The sequence below is a fragment of the Micromys minutus genome, assembly GCF_963924665.1.
Source record: "Micromys minutus genome assembly, chromosome: 6".
Lineage (NCBI taxonomy): Eukaryota > Metazoa > Chordata > Mammalia > Rodentia > Muridae > Micromys > Micromys minutus.
In genome coordinates, this window is record NC_137975.1 from 73,863,212 (window position 1) to 73,878,954 (window position 15,743).

General features: G+C 47.3%; 2 protein-coding genes across 2 annotated transcripts; one reads left to right on the plus strand and one right to left on the minus strand.

Moving 5' to 3' along the window:
* Positions 1–5,018: 5,018 nt before the first annotated feature.
* Positions 5,019–5,822, plus strand: LOC308422124 (glyceraldehyde-3-phosphate dehydrogenase-like; the record flags this gene model as incomplete). The annotated part of the gene is made up of 1 exon (XM_080918566.1): positions 5,019–5,822. One exon carries the CDS (start codon positions 5,019–5,021, stop codon positions 5,820–5,822), a length of 804 nt encoding a protein of 267 aa, XP_080774692.1.
* Positions 5,823–12,513: 6,691 nt separating this feature from the next.
* ABT1 (activator of basal transcription 1) lies at positions 12,514–15,201 on the minus strand (the record flags this gene model as incomplete). The annotated part of the gene is made up of 3 exons (XM_080918253.1): positions 12,514–13,545; positions 13,697–13,896; positions 14,952–15,201. 3 exons carry the CDS (start codon positions 15,199–15,201, stop codon positions 13,165–13,167), a joined length of 831 nt encoding a protein of 276 aa, XP_080774379.1. The 3' UTR covers positions 12,514–13,164.
* Positions 15,202–15,743: the final 542 nt, after the last annotated feature.

Consider the following 15,743-nt stretch of genomic DNA (forward strand, 5'->3'; position numbering starts at 1 on the left):
AGACTTGCACATAAATTCACGTACCTATGGACAACTGTTGACAAAAAAGCCAAAAACACAAAATGGAGAAAAGACAGCCTCTTCAACAAATGGTGCTGATCAAACTCGAAAGCTGCATATTCAAGAATAAAAATAGACCTACATCTATCAGCCGACACAAAACTCAACTCCAGATGGACAAAGGGTGTAGAAAGGAATTTCTGGACAGGACACTGACAGCACAGGTGGTAAGATTAAACATAACCCCATAAAGCTAAAAAACCTCTGCACAGCAGAGGAAACTGTCATTTGGCGAAACAGCAAGATTATGTGACATGGATAGGTTTTTGTAAAGTACACATCTAGCAGAGGGAGTGATGGTGTGTGCTTTTAATTTTAGTCCTTGAAAGGCAGAAGCAGGATGATCTCAGTAAGTTTGAGGGCAGTCTGAGTGATCTACATAGTGAGTTACAGGATAGCCAGAGCTATGCAGAGAGACCCTGTCTCAAACAAACACACAGGCTAATAAGATCCAGCCATTCCACTTTGGGGCGTGTTCAAAGGACTACAGAGATACTAGGTCATATTCGTTGCTGCTTTGTTCATAATATCTAGAAATTAGAAACAGCCTAGATGTTTATTAACTGGTAATGACTATGAAAATGTGGTACATTTATTCAATGGAATATTATCCAGCTGTTAAGAGAAATTGTATTCTGAAACTGGCAGCTAACTGGTGTACTACAGCCTGAACAATCACAGTTTAGGTGCCTAGTAAAGGAACAGGGCAAAGGGGATCTCCCAAGGAAGAGCAAGTAGAATGGAGGGACAACGAGAAAAGTTGAATGGAAAAGGAGAGGAAATTAGTAGTTTGATGGACGAGAAGAATAAAGGGGGGAATGCGGGAGGGACAACTAAGAGTATAGGCCATTTGAGCATCCTTGGGGAAACCCACTTCCTAATATACGTATGAAAGGAAAATGAAACCACCAATAATAAGAGAGCCGGTGCCATGACTAGACATCTAACCACGTGGAGCAAAGCCTCCAAGGTCAGGAATACACTACATCTTGTTTGGAAACCTCCAAACATCGAAGGCTATTTCTAAGACTGTCGGTTACTCCCCATAAGCTGGTGGTTAAGCCATATTTCTGAAGAGCTCTCCGAGGCAGCAGGCCCCTTGCCCTAAGATGTGTGTATTCCAGGACTTCAGCGAGCAGAGGAGCCTGCAAATGAGTGTGTCCAGACACTGCCGTTTTCTTGTATAGGTTGGGAGATGCCTCACCTGAGGTGCGCAGGTAAATCTTCAGTCTCTGAACCTGAACCGGGAGTCCGCCCCTGCTCCCCCTGCACCCCTGCACTGCCCTTTACCCCCAACCTCCAGCCCGTTCATTCATTTATTCACACTCTCACCGGCACCGGCTGTAGTCTAAAGGTCAGCTTCCCTTGGTCCCCTGTTCCAGGGCCTCGGACTTGGTCCTCAGCCGTGAGGTCCTACTAACTAGGACGAGTCTTCTACTGAAGGACCAGCCAAGGCTTGCACCTGCTTCATTCTTCGGCGGTGGGGTGGGGGTGGGACAGTTCGGGATGTCTTTTTGCATAACGGAGCAGAAGAAAGCTAGCGCGGAATCCGGATAGCCTAGGGGGAGCGATTCAGGTTAGAGAGTCCACTTCAGGGTGCTCCAGCCACCCTGACAAAGGTGTTCGTGGAGCGCATTCCCTTGTCCTGGGCCAGTTGAGTTTTATGTACTTTCTTCCGTGACTTGGGAAGCGTAAGAAAACAGGAATGTTTCCGCCCGGTTTCGAACCGAGGACCTCTCGCGTGTGAGGCGAGCGTGATAACCACTACACTACGGAAACACAACAAATGGGCCCATTTTACTTCTAATTCTACAAAGCAGGATAGATATTGTATCAAGTGTGATGCAGAGGCTATAAATCTACTCTAACGTGAAGAACCGCAAAGAATGAAATCACGGAGAAGAGGCGAAAGCCTGCCAGAGGGAAAGAACAAAAAAAAAAAAAAAAAAAAAAGCTCCTCAGGCGGCATGGCCGGGGGGAGAGCTCAGGGAAGGAAAAGGCGCGGTGTACGAATTCCCGTGTTGAGACGCAGCCCTGCACCGCAGGGGAATCGCAGAGTGCAGGAGGTTGGGAGAGCCTGACCACCCGGAGACACCTCGGGGAGAACATTGCAGACGCTGGGGAGATCAAGCTAAGAAAGATTCTCATGGGGTTGTGTTTGTTGTTAACGAGCTTAGACGTGGAAAACTGAGACTTGTAGGGAAGGCGCCGCATCCCACTCAGGCCGAGCGGAGGTTGGTCCATGCGATGCTGTTGACAGTCCAGGACTGTGGGTAGCTCGCATGAGGAGAACTGAGTGAGCAGATGTACGAGAAGGAAGAAAGACTCCAGAGAGGCGGGCAAGAGGGCATACAGCACGGCGTGGTTTTAGAGGAAAAGCCTAAACCTGCTCGCACAGAATAGGTTTTGACCCAGTGTCTGTGGAGTGAAGGATCAAATCGAGACGCTCAGAAGCGTTTGTCAAAAGAGCACACGAGCGCATGACGTGGATACGAGAAACTGGAACGAGAGCTGGTAAAGGACGCACCTAAAGTTTATGATTAGAGCGTGAGAGGAAAGCATAAGGCTATGGAGGGTGGTTTTTAAGCTGTGGGAGCATCAAAAGATGTTGAGCTGTTGAGTGAGACAACACAACAACTGGAGGATGCGGGCATCGATCCCGCTACCTCTCGCATGCTAAGCGAGCGCTCTACCATTTGAGCTAATCCCCCAAGGTGACAGACAGCTTTTATTGTACTTTCTTTTATGCTAAGTGTCTCCACGGGTCTTCACACAGATGCCTGCTATGACTAGTAGTCCATACCGGTCAAAGCTAAAACCATAGGGTAGAAACTGACGTCTTCTAACTACTCAAAAGGGTACGAAGTGAAGTAAGAGTCTAAAAACACACGAGAAAGTGAGAAAAGCGACTGTTTCCGCCCGGTTTCGAACCGGGGACCTCTCGCGTGTTAGGCGAGCGTGATGACCACTACACTACGGAAACACCCACTGCTACAAGCGTCTCCTAGTTTCAGGACATGCATTCAAAACATGCCTAATGACTGGCTTGGGGTTGACGTTTGTTGTACTTACTTATATTATGGGCTAACTAAATCAAAATCACCAAGGTGACTGTCCCACTCCATCCGCAGCCCTTGGTGAGCCACTCTACTACTGCTGCCTCAGCACGGAGATCGCACACCGAGATCTTCAGAGAATTTGTCCCTCTGGGTTGCTCTTCCTCACTCAACTCCATGTCCTCAGCGTCTTCATTCCATTGAGCAAGGGACAGAGCCGCTTTAGAAAGGGCGGAGTAGCTAAGGTGTGTCCGCTGTGTTCTCATCTGTCCACTGATGGACAGTAGCTTGATTTTGTATCTTGGTTATCTTGAATGTGAAGACACGAGTGTCTCAGAAGACCTGGATTCATTACCATGAACAACAGAGCAAAGATGAGCTCATGACTGGTCATGTTTTCTATTGCCAAATTTCTAAAGGAATTGTCATGCTAGCACCTGTAATGACCGTGGTAACTTAAATCACCAAAATTGTGCAAGCATCCGTTTTTCCACACCTTTCCAACAGCTGCTCTTTTCTATATTTGAGGATAGATAGCCCTTTCTAGAGGACAGGAGTGAGGTGTACTCATTGGGCTTTGGGTTTTTTGGGTTTCCTGGTCACTCATGAGTTAGGCACATTTTCATAATTAGTTCATTCTTTGTCTTCTTTGAGAAACGCCTAACCTGATTTTTTTCCCTTCCATTATGTATGTCAGGCTATTTGTTTTCTTGATATGGTGCTGTGTGTGTGTTTGGGCATCAACTCCTAAGTGATGCGTGTTTTTCCATGCTTTCTCCCACTCTGAATACAGCCTGGGGCTGTGTTGTTTGTTTCCTTCACTGTGCAGAGATTCTGGTTCTGGGTAAGAAGCTGTGGTTTCTGTCTTTGCTTTGGTAGCCTGTGCTTTTAAAATGCATCCAAAACCACAGCCACACTTGTACAATGGTACTTTCCCCTTGTCCTCTCTTCTGGAAGTTTAGTGTTCACGTCTTATATTTGAGTCTTTAATACATTTGGTATTCCCATCTGGTGTGTGAGATGTACCAGTTTCATTGTTCTGCATTTAGACATTGTGATCCCAGTACAGTGCATTGAATAGTCTTCTTCCCCTGATGTGCCCTCACACTTTTTTATCTTTTAGGTTTTGTTGTTTGACCCTAGACCCCAGTCTGACCTAGAACTCACCATAAAGCCCAAGCTTCGGCAAACCTCCTGATACTAGGATTGTAAGTATGAGTCAGTCGTAGAAAGACACACACACACACACACACACACACACACACCAGCTGTGTCTCAACAACCTTTTGAAGAACGAATTGGCTATATATTCATAGGTCTGCTGCTTCACTGGTCTACATATGACGTGGGTTCCATAACTTTGCAGGATGTATTTTTGAGTCAGACGGCATGATGACTAGTTTTGTGGATTTGGGTTGTTGTTGCTTTGTTTCTGCGGAAATGCTATCATTGCTTTCATTGTTTTCATACCCTTTAAAATGTCTGATAGTTTCATCTGCTGGATAAATGTTTATTTTTTATTTTGTAGTTACCATACAGTTTTTTTCAGGCATTCTGTGGCTAGTGCTTAGAAATGCTGCTGGTCTTTGTGGCTGACACCTTACCCAAGTCTGTCAGTTCTGGGTGGCTGGAAACCTCGGCCCCCTCCTGAGGTTGCCCTTCTGCTACCCAGCATGCACTTGAGCTTTTAAAATGAACACTTTTGGCTCTCTGCTCCTCCCTGTTCTACAGACAGCCGCATCTCTCGTGCAGTTCCAGCCCCATCCCTTAGACAAGATAGTGAAGGTCGGTGTGAACAGATTTGGCTGTACTGGGTGCCTGGTTACCAGGGCTGCCTTCTGCTCAGGATCTGGCAAAGTGGAGATTGTCGCCATCAACGACCCCTTCACTGACCTCAACTACATGGTCTACATGTTCCAGTATGATGCTACCCATGGCAAATTCAATGGCACAGTCAAGGCTGAGAATGGGAAGCTTGTCATCAATGGGAAGCCCATCACCATCTTCCAGGAGCGAGATCCCACTAACATCAAATGGGGAGATGCTGGTGCTGAGTATGTCGTGGAGTCTACTGGCGTCTTCACCACCATGGAGAAGGCCGGGGCCCACTTGGAGGGTGGGGTCAAAAGGGTCATCATCTCCGTCCCTTCGGCCGATGCCCCCATGTTTGTGATGGGTGTGAACCATGAGAAATATGACAACTCCCTCAAGATTGTCAGCAATGGCAATGCATCCTGCACCACCAACTGCTTAGCCCCCCTGGCTAAGGTCATCCATGACAACTTTGGCATCATGGAAGGGCTCATGACCATAGTTCATGCCATCACTGCCACTCAGAAGACTGTAGATGGCCCTTCTGGAAAGCTGTGGCGTGATGGCCGTGGGGCAGCCCAGAACACCATCCCTGCATCCACTGGTGCTGCCAAGGCTGTGGGCAAGGTCATCCCAGAGCTGAATGGAAAGTTCACTGGCATGGCCTTCTATGTTCCTACCCTCAGTGTATCTGTTGTGGATCTGACATCCTGCCTGGAGAAGCCTGCCAAGTATGATGACATCAAGAAGGTGGTGAAGCAGGCAGCTAAGGATTCACTAAAGGGCATCCTGAGCTACACTGAGGACCAGGTTGTCTCCTGCAACTTCAACAGCAACTCCCACTCTTCCACCTTTGATGCTGGGGCTGGCATTGTCTCAATGACAACTTTGTGAAGCTCATTTCCTGGTATGACAATGAATACGGCTACAGCAACAGGGTGGTGGATCTCATGGCCTACATGACCTCCAAGGAGTAAAAAATGCTGGACCACCCACCCCCCAGCAAGGACACTGAGAGCAAGAGAGAGGCCCTCAGTTGCTGAGGAGTCCCATCCCAACTCAGCCCCCAACACTGAGCATCTCCCTCACAATTTCCATCCCAGACCCCCATAATAGAAGGGGCCTAGGGAGCCCGCCCTACTCTCTTGAATACCATCAATAAAGTTCTGCTGCACCCCCCAAAAAAATGAAGACTTTTGCTTGCTGGACTCCCAAGTCTCTCGCTAAATTATTTTATTGAGGAGACCGAAAGCCTCCTTCATAAACTTCCCCTATTCCAGCACCCAGATCTGCACTCCCATAACTAGCTGAGGCAGGAGAATCTGTAAATAAGTAAGTAAGTAAATAAGTAAATAAATAAATAAATAAATCTTAATTGGGTCTGTCTTGGTGGCACATCATCTCAACACTGGGATGGCAGTCACACAATGAGAGGCAGAGACAGGTGAATCTCTGTGAGTTTGAAGCCAGCCCGGTCTTCCTGCTGAAGTCCAGGTCAGCCAGAGCTGTGTAGTGAAACCCTGTATCAAAAATAAATTTAAAAAAGAAAAAGGTTCTCACTGGCACTATTACCAGTTTGAGAGTGGAGCACAAATCATTGTGTAAAACAGACCAGTTTACTGGCATACAGAACTGGGGCATCTTCAACGCGACCCTCGTCTGTGTAGCCAGAACATACACTCATGGGGCAGTCTTGCATATTTCTCCAAATAAAATAAGTGAAACAGGAAAATGTTAAAACCAGAATGCCTGTCCCCTACCCGTGTAACCTGAGTGCAACCGCTTTCCCCGCTGTTTGGTAGAGCCATGGTTCAGCTTTTCAATCTGTATCTGAAAGTTCTAGCAAGGCCATTCACGGTGAATTTGGTTTTGTGTCCAGTCTTTATTTCATTGAGAAGGAAACAGAAGCATCCTGAAACAGATTTCTACCGCCAGAAGGCTTGAGGATAACACCTGAGGTCAGTTCACATTTCAGGGGAATCAACTGTTTCCTCTTGTTAAACTGAATGCAGATGAGACAGAACTGGGTGAGGATGGAATAAAGGACTGTGCATGGTGCAGGGGAGGCTGGGAAGGTGGAGGACTGTGCATGGTGCAGGGGAGGCTGGGAAGGTGGAGGACTGTGCATGGTGCAGGGGAGGCTGGGAAGGTGGAGGACTGTGCATGGCGGTGGGGGGTGCGGGGGCTGGGAAGGGGGTGGCCAGGAGCAGAGGATTGAGGTAACTTTTCCTTCCATGTCTAATATGTCTGCTTTGATGAACGGGTAACACCATCTCAGTCAACCTCTGAAGCCATGCAGCATTAATGCAGAGATTTGTCTAGGGACAGAACGGTGTTCTAAAATGCAGTATTAGTCTCTGAGAGAAAGGTCACAGGGTAAGCTGCATTTTGTCATGAGTCATCCCCAGGCAGGTGGTGACATCTGGACTTTCCCACTGAAGTTTCACAACGGGCTTTTAAAAGAGATTACATTAGGAGTCTTCCTAATGAGTATGTGGGGTAGGGAAGAAAATGCCGGGCTGTCACTCAGCATCCAGGGCATTGCTTTAGAGATCCAAAGATGGACGGGTATTTGGAGGCTCACCCTGACTCCTTTCAACATGTGTTTACTTGTTGGAGATTTTAAGACAGCTTGAGAAATAACTGTAACAGGATATGTGGTACCAATGTGTGCCAAAGCTGAATAGACCATGAGTGTGAACTCATAAGTGTGTCACTGTGGGTGTGGGCTATAAGACCATCACCCTAGCTGCCTGGAAGCCAGTATTCTATTAGCAGCCTTCAGATGAAGACATAGAACTCTCAAATCCTCCTGCACCATGCCTGCCTGAACGCTGCCATGCTCCCGCCTTGATGATAATGGACTGAACCTGTAAGCCAGCCCCAATTAAATGTTGTCCTTCTAAGAGTTGCCTTGGTCATGGTGTCTGTTCACAGCAGTAAAACCCTAAGACAGTACTGTAGTACACAGAACTACACCGTGCAAGAACATTCAATGAAAAACACAATTTAAAATTCAAGTCTTCCAATTTTTAAAACAAACTTGGAACTTTACTGTCCTACAAGGCCACAAAACATCTAGAAGAGGGAAAACCTGCTTATAGGTCCAAATTTCAGTCTCCTTTTCTGGCCTGCACGTGCTCAGTTGAAGGGGCTCTAGCAGGCCAGAGCATGACAAACATTACAGACAGGCTTTGCCCCTGTTCTATTCCTTGTTATAAACTGTTACATTCCTAAAGCTGGCCCCCAAGGTATATTCCGTTATTCGGCCACTGACTAATCCCTGAGACAAAACACTGAGGCCCCCAAATCAAAATTCCTTATTTGACTAATATCAGGATTTACCAACTCACTCTAGCAGACATCCATATCACCCCTGGCGGCAGGAAGGTCCCATTTCTCAGGTCTACTTGGCGCTATTGCGTAGTGTTTATGCCTGACTAACCAGGTGCACCACTTCCCCACAAAAGCCTCTGTGTGTTGGTTATGAGCTGTGGTCGCCTGTTTGTACTCGGATTGCAACAGTTGCAATGAGGAGGATGAGCCGCAGGGTTTGTGCTCACTCTCGGAGAGAAGGTTTAAAACAAAGTCAAGAATCCTCACATGGGTGCTCTCCTGGCAAAGTGGGGTGCTGTCTATGGTGGCAGTTTCTTACTTTTTTCCTTTTGCACCTCCCCCAGTCTTGCCCAGTGTGCAGCAATCCAGTGCAAGTCATAACCGAGTTTTTCATGAACTTCTCAGAAAGCTTTCTGGAGATTTTCTTGACATGTGTGGATCACAATGATTGATACTTTATCAGTGACCTTCTTAATATCGGTGACATCTACTGGCCTTCCTGACATGTGTCTACCCTCCAGCTTCTCAGCTTAGCTAATGTAGACAGTCTTTTGTTATTAATCCTTTTACATGTATATACTAGCAGGCAGGTGTTAGGAGCCGTTGGTGCCAATAGATGGCGCCAGCTTCCCACCTATAATTCAGCCAACAAAGCCTTTCCCCTCATAGTGCTCATATATCACAGAGTCACAGCCCACTCTAGGGGCATGCTAATGAGCTACTGGAGGATGCACCAATCAGGTAGCAACACAAGTCTCTTAGGCATATATAAGCAGTGCATTTTTCTTCCACGTGGGAGTCCCCTGCTCAGAGTATTGTACAATAAAGGTTGTTCGCAGAAGAATCCTGTTGTTGCACGCCTTTTCCTGCCAGCGGGAAGTGGGGCTCACGACAGGCAGGACAGGAAATTGTACTCTGGCTCCATCGTGGAAATCACGGTAAATGCAGGAGACAGTTCTCTCCTTCTACCATGTGTTCTACCAGAGAACAAACTCAGCTCATCAGATTTGGTGACAAGTGCTTTTACCTGCTGAGTCATTTCACAAATTCAAATCCCTGACCTCAGTGGGAAGAACCTGGAAACAGCTTATTGGAAGATTCCACGGGTCTGATTTCCAAACAGGATGTCTGAAAGTGATAGGAACAATCTGCCTGTTAGCACTTTGAGGGGAAGGTAGGGTTGAGAATTTATCCTGCCAACAAAGGCAGGCCCAAGCCAGCCAAGGCTACATAATGAGGCTTTAATCTTTAAGGAAATAAACAGAAAATACCTTAATCCGATTGAATTCATTTCCATTTGGCCTGATGAGCCACACTGACCCTTGACATACAGCCAACCATTGCTAACTCAAACTTTTCATCAGGTAGATCAGAGAATTGGGACATAAGGCTCGAATACTGAATTATGAGAGAGCTAGGAATTTCTTAGCAGTAAACAGCTTAAACAAAGTGGTCTTATCATCACACCCACAAACCTGGACACAGAAATAACAGTGGTTATGCAGTGACTCCTGATGTCTTTGGGATCTACGCTCTTCCCGATGACCTGGGCTCCTAACACTCACTCGGCGGTTCACAACTGTAAGCATCCTAAGACCTAAAGAGACTTAGCTACTTGGAGACTCCCTTGAATGAGACGAGAGATCGGAGATCCATGCAAAAGCAAGAGGTTTATTAGTCTAGTGCACTAGGGTGGCCTACATCCAGAGAGGCAACCCTGAGCCTTGAGTTTTTATACACTTAGTAATAGGTGGGCTACAGCGAAGGTGACTAGGCATACAAGCATTGGTGGGTTTAGTTGACTTTTAAGTCGATTGGCTGCTGCCAACGTGGGTTGCATCTCAGGACCTATGCCCTACATTCCAGGGCTGCCTCCATAAGACACTTCTCCCTGGGAAGGAGTACTGCTTGGCACTTGGGTTGTATACCAAGGACCTTCCCTTATACTCCAGGCGGCCACCAGGCAAAGGTGAAACACTCCTCCCTGTAAGCTCCTCAGTGGGAGGGAGAAGCTCTAAGGAGGTTGTGGGACTGTAAAAACCCTCATCCCCTCCCCCTTTTTTTATTCAGCTAACAGTTCCAGATTGCAGTCCATCACTAGGGGGATGCCGCGTCAGGAATCCAAGCAGCTACTCACTCAGCAGCGCAGAGCAGAGAGAAAATAAATGCATCCTTGCTTTGCTTGCTTGCTTTCTTCTTACACTCTTCAGACCCCGTTGGCTAGAGCAGTGGTTCTCAACCTGTGGGCCACAACTCCTTTGGGAGTTGCATCTGAGATATTTTCATTATGATTCATAACAGCATCAGGGGATGTAATGCCCACTGTGCACAGACATACATGACAATAATCACCATGCACATAAGAAGAAATTATTTTAAAAATCAATTAAGAAAAAGAGTAAGGCTAGGCAGTGGTGGTGCATGCCTTTAATCCCAGCACTCAAGAGGCCGAGTCAGGCAGATCTCTGTGAGTTCAAGTCCAGCCTAGACTACAAAGGAAGGTCCAGAACAGTTAGGACAGTAGGCTACACAGAGAAATGTAGTCAGGAGAAACCTAAATAACCAAGAAAATTTAAAACGAGAACATTCTTTCTTACATTTAAGCCGCATCAACCCGTAACTAATCTCCAGGGACTGCCATCACACAAACAAACTAATCCATAGCCCATATTGACAATTGAGATTCAGCAAGTATGGGCACAATGACCTTCACTGCACAGGACTCCAAACTGCAATACAAGCAGGAGTCAGCTAGCTTTGGCTGTAACTCTCTCTACCACACTGAAAAACACTTTGTCCCGTCTTCTCTTCCTCCTCACCATGTAGCCATGGCAGTCCTGGAACTCACTATACAGACCAGGTTGGCCTTGAACTCACAGAGACCTACCTCTTGCCTCCCAAATACTCAGATTAAAAGCTTGCACAAAGTCTAGCCAACACTTGCTTTTGTCAATGTTTCATTACTGGGCTCTAGTCGCACAGAACCACAGATTAGTGCCTTTCACCTTAACTCTCACTCTTTCCTTACCATTGTTCCTGTAGAAGAGGCTCCATGTGGACAGAGCAGGCTTACAGAGACCCAGAAGATGGAACCCTGCCTTTCATCACCTTTGTGACAGTTTAGATCAAGAACTTTCTGACACTCCTTATCACTGTTTCAAGTAGATATCTTCCAAACTGCTTGTCAAAGCAGACCTCACAGTAGAGTGCATCAAGTGTACTATTTAAGATTTTCATACCTCTCCTCACAGCAACTCAAAGAATTAGTGAACATTTACTTACCAAACTGAAACCCCAGAGTCAAAGTTAATCTTCATCCTTAACAACACCAGTGTAGAAACATCAACAGTTACTGTAGAACAGAAGGAGCTACTCCAGAGATAAGACAGTGCTCCTGCCCCACAGAAGCGCAATGCTCACCTTAGGAGGAGAAGCCAGCCTGGCATTCTATTTGAGTTCATTTGGAAGGAGAAATGCACTTGTGAGGAAGGGAACAAGGGGCCAAGGGTTCAGGCTGTTGGAAGAGAAGTTTCAGAAGATGCTGAGGAAGGCGGTCCATGTGATAGAACCACTGTGTGGGCTGGACTGAGGAAGGAGAATGGGGATAGGAAAAGTGGCTGGAGGGGAAGATAGAATGGATCTGCGAGGAGCTCATACACTTGTTAAGTCTTTGTCTTAGGATTTTACTGCTGTGAAGAGACACCATGACCAAGGAAAGTCTTATAAAGGACAACATTTAATTAGAGCTGACTTACTGGTTCAGAGGTTCAGTCCATTATCATCAAGGTGGGAGCATGGTTACATCCAGGCAGGAATGGTACAGGCTGAGAGTTCTACATCTTCATCTGAAGGTTGCTAGCAGAATACTGACTTCCAGGCAGCTAGGATGAAGGTCTTAAAGCCCATGTCCAGAGACACACCTGCTCCAACAAGGCTACATCTCCAAATAGCACCACTCCCTGGGCCAAGCATATTCAAACCATGACAGTTTTTTTTTTTTTTTTAACCTAAATCTATTAGTAAACATCTTTCTTATTACATATGCAGTTCTTGTACAGAAGACATGTACCAAAATGAGTATTGAAACATTTTAAAAGCCAAACCTTGTGATAGCTTATAAATGCCTTTTCCAGATAAGGATTCACCCCACAAAGGAAAGGAAGATAAAGGATTGTTTTATTTTTTTATTTAACAGAGGCTAGGCCTGTTGACACAGGCCTATAATCCCAGGTTCTTGGAAGGCTGAGACAGGATTTCACCTCCAGAGCCTACCTGGCCAGAGTTAACTTGAGCAGCTTACTCATTCTGAGTCCAAGGCTAGCCTGAGCTCTTGAGTGAGGCCCTATCTCAAAATAAAAAAGGTATGAGGGGCACTGGGATCACACATGCTAGAGTGACTGAGTGACTGTTGGAGAACATGCCTGTGCTAAAGTAACTGAGAAGCATGTGTGGCTTCAAAACTTACTCAATGAAAAACTAAAAAGCATATAAAAATAAATTATCTTTTATTTTCAAATATAAACCTCAAACTGGACCATTAATCCAATTCCTGTTAATTCAGCCCCCCACTACAATGAACAAACACCACAGACCCCTACCCTAGTGGAAGGCAAGTCCACTCTTCCAGCCAGAAACTGTGAGGTACACACTGAGAAGGAATTGGGCAATTAGACAAACAAAACACAACAGTCTTCTGAAGTGGTCTTCATCCTGGATAAGTACGAGTAAAGTTCTCAGCCTGGCACTTACAGGATTTGGTCAAAGTAGGTAAAAGACACCAACCAAAAAGGCCTCTTACCAGACTCTTGGTCTGTGGCTAGAGAAAGCATCTACCTAGATGGTCACACTCTCCAGGAGGCACATCAGAAGGGGGCAGGGCTGGCAGGTATTTCTTCTTCCATCAGGAGTCCCTTGCTGGCTGTGGTTCTTTCTTGCTCTCTGCAGGTAGTGGGGCTCCAAAGATCCTGGCAAGGAGCCCTCTGTTGGATCGGGCCTGGTCCTGGACGGCAGCCAGCCGAGCCCGTTCCCGTCCCCCTGGCCGTGCCGCTTTCCGGGCCCTCAGCTCCTGCTCCGTGGGACGCTGAGTGAACGTCCAGGAGCTATTTGGTCGAGTAGCATCCCCATCGGCTGTAAGGAAGCGCTGTCCCTGTTCTACATTTCGAAGATAGAAGTCAGTCTCTCTCTTTGCTTGGGCAACCTCTGCTCTCAGGCGCTGTCTTCGTACCTGGCGCTCAAAGGCAAGGTGTTCACTGAGGTGGGACCAAGTAAAACGATGCAAATACTGTGGGCAGGAAAACAGGAAAAGGCTAAGACAGGGAAGACCAGAACAGAGAAGAAACTGGGAGCTGCTTAGAGCTAGCAAGAAGGATGGGGTGCCTGGGCTAGAGCTGAAGGGAAGAAAGAAAGTGTGACAGAGAAACCCAAAGCCTCACCTTGAGGTTCCACAGGTCATAACGGAAGGGACTGCGCTTGCGGGCACCCATGGGCGTGTTATGCAGACTGGCTGCCACTCGCTTGGCTATGCGCTTGTCTCGGAACTCCACCCAGCCTTCCGTATAGTCCTTGCTGTATTTAGCTCCCTTCTTTCCTCCTGCGGCTGCAGCTGCCTTCTTTTTGCGTCTCACAAAGCGGTCTATGGGCCAAACACAATGAACATGCTGATTATCTTAGTTAGGGTTTCTATTGCTGTGAACAGACTCCATGGCCAAGGCAAGTCTTCTTTCTAAAGGACACCATTTAATTGGGGCTGGCTTACAGGTTCTGAGTTTAGCCCAGTATTTTCAAGGCAGGAACATGGAGGTATCCAGGCAGACATGGTACAGGAGGAGCTGAGAGTTCTACATCTTCATCTGAAGGCTGCTAGTGGAAGACTGACTTCCAGGCAGCTAGGATGACGGACTTAAAGCCCAGACCCACAGTGACACACCTGCTCCAACAAGGCCACACCTCCTTATTGGGCCACTCCCTAGGCCACGCATATACAAACCATCACACTGGTCAAGCACCCACTGAGACACACCTCAGTTTGTCCAGAAGTTCAAACCTGCTTGTTTAGGTGCTACTTTACAGTTGTTGATGGAAAAGGACTGTCTGTAAGGTGCAGTTTCTCCCTTAACACATTCCTCCCATCAAATGACAACTTCTTGAACTTAAGAATGGCACCAGTCCCCACCTCCATTTCCAAATTGTGTAAGTCAAGAGGTAGAAGAAGCTGAAAGAGGTTAATCACACAGTTTCAGGGACTATTTGAAAATCGAGGCTGGAGAGATGGACCATGGTTAAGAGCACTGATTGCGCTTTCAGAGGTCTGGAGTTCAGTGCAACCACATAGTGGCTCACAACCATCTGTAATGGGATCTGATGCCCTCTTCTGGTGTGTCTGAATATAGCTACAGTGTACCCACATTTAAAAAACAAAGTAAATAAGTGGGCCTAAAAAAAGAGAAAAAAATAGAAAATCGAGGGTATCTCCCAGGCCTTATTAGCGCACTCTCGCTATCCACTCACCCTCTCCTTTTTCCTTCCCGCCCCTGCCACCTAAGGGTCCTCATTCCCTACAAACTTAGATAGTAGGGAACCAGGATCTTCTAAGAGCCGGCACCCCACACCTCATACGTGTACAGCCAAGAAAATAAGTCCAGCCCGCTTGCCCGCCTCGCCATCCTCTTCTTTCGACGCAGGGCTTACCCTCGGCCTGGAAGAAAACGCGTCCCACCTCACCATAGGCGCTGAGCAGGTTGCGAACATGCAGGGGCCGGAATCGCGGCGGGACGTGGCCCAAGTACACAATACCCGGAACTACCTTCTTTTTCTTCTTGCTGCTGTTGGAGGCCGCTTCCTCAGGCTCCTCCAGCTCCTCCGCCGCCTCGGCATTCGGCTCTTCCTCTTCCTCCATCGTCGCCTTTTGCTCCTCCACCAACTCTCCTGCTTTCACCATGGCAGATATGAGGAGCACGACAGCCGTAAGCCTGTCGCCATCTGATGACGCATATCCTGCGAGCCGATCTGCGGTCCTGGCCAAAAAGTGACGTAAATCCTTGTCGGCGTTCAGGGGCGGGGCGGGGCATGAAGGAGTAGGCGGGGCGGGACGGAGTGGGCGGGGCAGACGGGGAGGACGATTCGGGGTGGGCGGGGCGGGGTGGACGGGGCGGGCCCAAAAGACTCTCGAGAAAGGGTGGGAGCCATGAATGTGGGTCCTGATAGAATATCTCCATCGATTGCAACCCTACTACGAGGCAGGCTCTCACAGAATATTTGTAATTTTTAAAAAAGTGTATAAATGATTTTTGCCTCCATGCATCAAGAGCGTGCCCTGGTTCCTCTGGCGGGATTTTTGCAGAACAGTGTTGGGAGGGTGTGTTGACGAGACCAAAACTGCATTTTCCTCCAGGTCGGTGGTTGCGAATGTGGTTGAAGGGATAACTCACAAGCCTGAAAGGTTTTACGAACTTCAGCTTGTAAAACTTCAGCCTGAGCTTT